The following is a 4,324-nucleotide window of genomic DNA, read 5'->3' on the forward strand; positions in this document are numbered from 1 at the left end:
ATTGTACTGATAAGCATTCACATTAAAAGAGATTAGCATAAGTTTATATAGTCTGATAGAAGAAAAATACCAAAAGCATCTACTAAACATGTAAATCCAACATATATTCATCCCAACCAAAATTTTCATACACTTCACCATACGAAAACCAAGCAATTTAATTCATATACACATTCCAGAAATTCTGGAAACAAAATTTAAGTTAGCTCCTCTTACGAAAATTTATCCATTTTCCCAAAACTCAGACAACCAAACCAGGCAAATCATCCAACAAAACAGAGCAAGTTAGCTCCCCTTACCTCTTGAAGACCCTCTTTGAACACTTAAGCTTCTCCTTCCAAGAGATCAACTCCTCCCCTCCTTGCTAGACCAAGTCAGCTCCACTCCCTTGCACACTTTGAAACTTCGATCTCTCGCCAAGAGTCTCTCACTCTCCCCAGAACTTCCAAATCTGATTTGGAATTAAAGAAAATGCCCCAGGCAAGTAAGGACCCAATCATATTACTGCGTTACTGCTCAAGCTGGGATTCCAGAAGTGTTCTGTTGAATTTGGTGTATATGTGAGTACTGCTAGGCTGCAGAATAAGCTGCTGATTTGTCTATATGTAGATGACCTCCTTGTGACTGGGGATTTTGAAGAAGAAATTGAAGAGTTCAAGAAGAGAATGAAAGATGAGTATGATATGACCGATTTAGGCAAGCTGAACTACTTTCTCGGGTTGGAGTTTATTGAAACAGCGAGTGGGGAGTACTTCTACACCAAAGAAGGTATATTAATGAAGTTTTGAAACGCTTTAACATGAAAGACTGCAACAGTGCACCAATTCCTGTCATTGCAAATTTGAAGCTGACAGAACAACTTGATGAAAACCGTGTGGATGCCTCATTGTACAAGCAGATTGTAGGGTGATAGGTTTCTGGTCAAGAAACCGTATCTTCCACTCACTCAACACACTAACAGAGTAAAGAAAACTGATGAATAACCTCGGGTTTATTGCTCAACAAGAAAGAATACAAGAAAGGGAACAACAAGGGAGCCTAATCTCCCTCCAACAAGACTCAAAGTCTGTTCAGAACATACAAACTGTCAAAAAGTCCCCCTCCAATACTCAACTCACCTATTTATACAAACTAACATTCCCGCCACTCCTAACTGTTAACACAGTTAGGCCAACTAACCAACTAACTGCCTCTAACTGTTTAATCACAGTTATCTAACCTCTCCTCTTCCTTACATACACCTTCAACTTCCTATCATAGGGTCTGAGGTATATCTGCAACAGCAGGCCAGATATAAGCTATGGTGTTGGACTGTTGAGCAGGTTTATGAATGAACCTAGGCTATCACACATGACAGCTGCCAAACATGTCTTGAGGTACTTGAAGGGAACAGCTCATTTTGGCCTTTTGTTTTCGAAAATGTCAAGCAGCGTGGAGGGCACCTTGGAGGTTTGGAGTGACTCTGACTGGTGTAAAGATAAGGTTGATAGAAGAAGTACTTTTGGCTATTTCATTAAGTACACGGGAGCACCTATTTCCTGGTGTTCGAAAAAACAAAGTGTGGTGGCACTCTCATCTTTTGAAGCAGAATGCATAGCTTCTGCGGAGACAGATTGTCAGTGCGTATGGCTGGAGGAACTTCTTGGTGATCTAAGGCTTGAGTGTAGAAAGCCAATACAACTCTTGGTAGACAACAAATCTGCCATTAGCTTGTCAAAAAACCCAGTGTTTCACGGAAGAAGCAAACACATTGAGACAAAATTAAGTCATTGTTCAACTGAGAATCAAGTAGCTGATGTTTTTACAAAGGCTTTGAGGCAGAACAAGTTTGAAAGATTGAGAGAGTTACTGAATGTTATACCTATAGATAGTTTGGTTTAAGGGGGTGTGTTGTTGTAAACCCAAACTACCATAACTGTCATTCTGACAGTTAGATCATTTACTTACTCTGCTACATACATTTCTGTATTTCATTCATTCTTTGGTTAATGAGAAAAAGTCTCAGTTTCTCTACCTCTCTTACTCTCTGCATAATTCCCTCCTCTGCATAACTTTCACTTAGCACGTTGGCTAACAAAATACACTCCAAAAACATTGATGTTGCAGCTGAAATCACAGTTGCATACCGCTTTTCAAAACCTTGGGTAGGAGCATATATGAAAAAGAAACACATTACGTTGATTGAAATATGCGATCGGAGTGTTAAAGGATGATTAACAAATCATAACGGGATCATAAATTCTCAAATACTTACTGTTGGTGCCAAATTGCCCAGGCTTCCTGTAGAAGAGTGAAAAAACAGAATTGAAGGTACGGTTATGCCTCCAGATAATGACCCTTGTATGCTACTAATAACTCCTCTGCATTTTCCCTGAACTGTGATATATACTTGTCCAAAAACATTTCCTCAGACAAGCACAACACATGAATATAACTGGGGACTTTCTTGCAGAGATTTTTTGATTTCAACAGCTGGAAGACTTTATATCGAGGAAGCACGCGATCCTCCATGCTGTACATTAAAATATGAGGCCGGTGAATAAGGACTGACTTAGGCAACATAACTGTGTGCAAGAAGAATTTCATTCCAAATTTCAACTTCATCTCCGATGTTCTGAACAAAGTCGGGGTTCTCTTCAACATTTGTAGGCCCTCATCGTTGGAAAACCCAAAGCTATTAATTAGTTTCAGCTTTCTCTCAAATGTTTTATCGCTCAAACAACTTAATGTATGAATTGCATGGACAAGCATTCTTGAATTTTCACGGAAACCCAAGTCTACAGCCCGAGAAACACGGTTTTGAATAGTGGACTGCTGTGCAATGAAAAGCCTTGGTTGAAGTTTGAGTAGCAATGCAAGATGAGTCCCAAGAATGCCACACCTCTCCAAGAAGACGGCATTATCCATAAACCTTTTGTACTTTGGGAGTATCCAGCCACATCTGTGCAACACAAAAATAAAATCTTTCTGGTCGCACAGAATTTTCCTAATAGCTTCAACTGAGGGGACCAATGTTTTCTTCAAGCTATGAGTCAAAATGGAGGGATGCTTTGAAATGAAGCTGCATAACTCGGGACCCTGGAATCCAGACATCTGAAAGAACTCAATTTTGGATCTTAAGATTTTGTCAACGTCTGTAAACAGTATCTGGGGTCTTTGACGAATCAAGGAGAGAATCTGGCTTTGCGAAAAGCCTATTTGTTTGAAGAAAGTGAGCACTGATAAGGGGTTTTGAGGGAATTTGCCCCGTGAAACACGTTTTGAGATATAAAGGGATTGGGTTTTGGAGAACTGGAAGTTGGAATTTAGGTAATCAACCATTGAAGTGGTTTCGTTGAAGTGTAGGAAACGGCATTTAGTTGAGAAAGAGAGGAAGGATGTCAGAGACTGAGAAGAAGAGAATTGATTGAAAAGTGAAAATAAAAGAGCAGGGTGTGACTTTAGAGATTGCATTAGTTTAGAGAACGAGAATGAATGAATGAATGTTTTATTTGGCGTCAACGAACAAACAAACTATTTCTTAGGTTGTCTATTTCGAATTTCCAGCCACCAAAACGTTGTCTGTCTCCTAAATTACCAAGTTTTCCAAGTTTATGCGAGGACGAGAGCCTTGTTTGATTGAGAGGAGACGAAGGAACAAGCAACAAAACCCTAAGTTCAGCTCTGCACCCAAAGAACCGTCAGTCATGGATGAGTGGTGCATTTCTTTCTCTCTATCAACCCACCCTAGCGACAAATGCTCAACCTCATGTTTATCAAACCTTGCCCACTTCAGTCTAGGGTTTTCCAAAATGAAGCGAAAAGAAAACGAAAAATACACAAAAGAAGACAAAAGAAGAAAGGAGGAAGAAGCACCGCCCACCGTCCGATCACCCGAACCTTCCGATTAAGTCGCACCGCCCACCGTCCGATCACCTGAACCTTCCGATTAAGTCGCACCGCCCAATTTCTCGCGTTCTCTTTGGTGCCACCCTTGCCCTACCACGAAGCCATCCTTCGTGTATTTGGTGAGATGAATGTCTACCCCTGTTGCCTGCCTTGACAGACTGTAAGAATACGTTTCCACATCTTCACAATATTTTAAGAAATTATTAATTATAATTTTTATTTTATGATTTTTATTTTTCAATGTAGCGCCTGTCTGTAGCAGCATTTTAAACGCATATTTATGTGTATATTTTCATGTCAAACCAACAAAAACTGAAAAAAGAAAAAGGTACCTAGTAAATAATTATTTGATATATTTTTTTTTAATAATAATAGTGATACATAATTCATATTCATATTGATTATCAATATATTGTAATTAAACATGCACCCTGTC

At 39.4% G+C, this 4,324-nt stretch overlaps 1 protein-coding gene across 2 annotated transcripts; it reads right to left on the reverse strand.

The window, feature by feature from the left end:
• Positions 1 to 382: 382 nt before the first annotated feature.
• On the reverse strand, positions 383 to 4,092 carry LOC106759488 (transcription termination factor MTERF5, chloroplastic-like). Of its 2 annotated transcripts, none has more exons than XM_022779727.1 (2): positions 2,255 to 4,092; positions 383 to 954 (listed from the first exon to the last, which is right to left on the reverse strand). In XM_022779727.1, exon 1 carries the CDS (start codon positions 3,451 to 3,453, stop codon positions 2,317 to 2,319), a length of 1,137 nt encoding a protein of 378 aa, XP_022635448.1. In that variant the 5' UTR covers positions 3,454 to 4,092; the 3' UTR covers positions 383 to 954; positions 2,255 to 2,316. The 2 variants fall into 2 exon arrangements, with proteins under 2 accessions (XP_022635448.1, XP_022635447.1); XM_022779726.1 differs by having other exon boundaries at positions 383 to 2,139.
• Between the last annotated feature and the right edge of the window lie 232 nt (positions 4,093 to 4,324).

This window comes from Vigna radiata, chromosome 4 (assembly GCF_000741045.1).
Source record: "Vigna radiata var. radiata cultivar VC1973A chromosome 4, Vradiata_ver6, whole genome shotgun sequence".
In the NCBI taxonomy this organism is placed as follows: domain Eukaryota; kingdom Viridiplantae; phylum Streptophyta; class Magnoliopsida; order Fabales; family Fabaceae; genus Vigna; species Vigna radiata.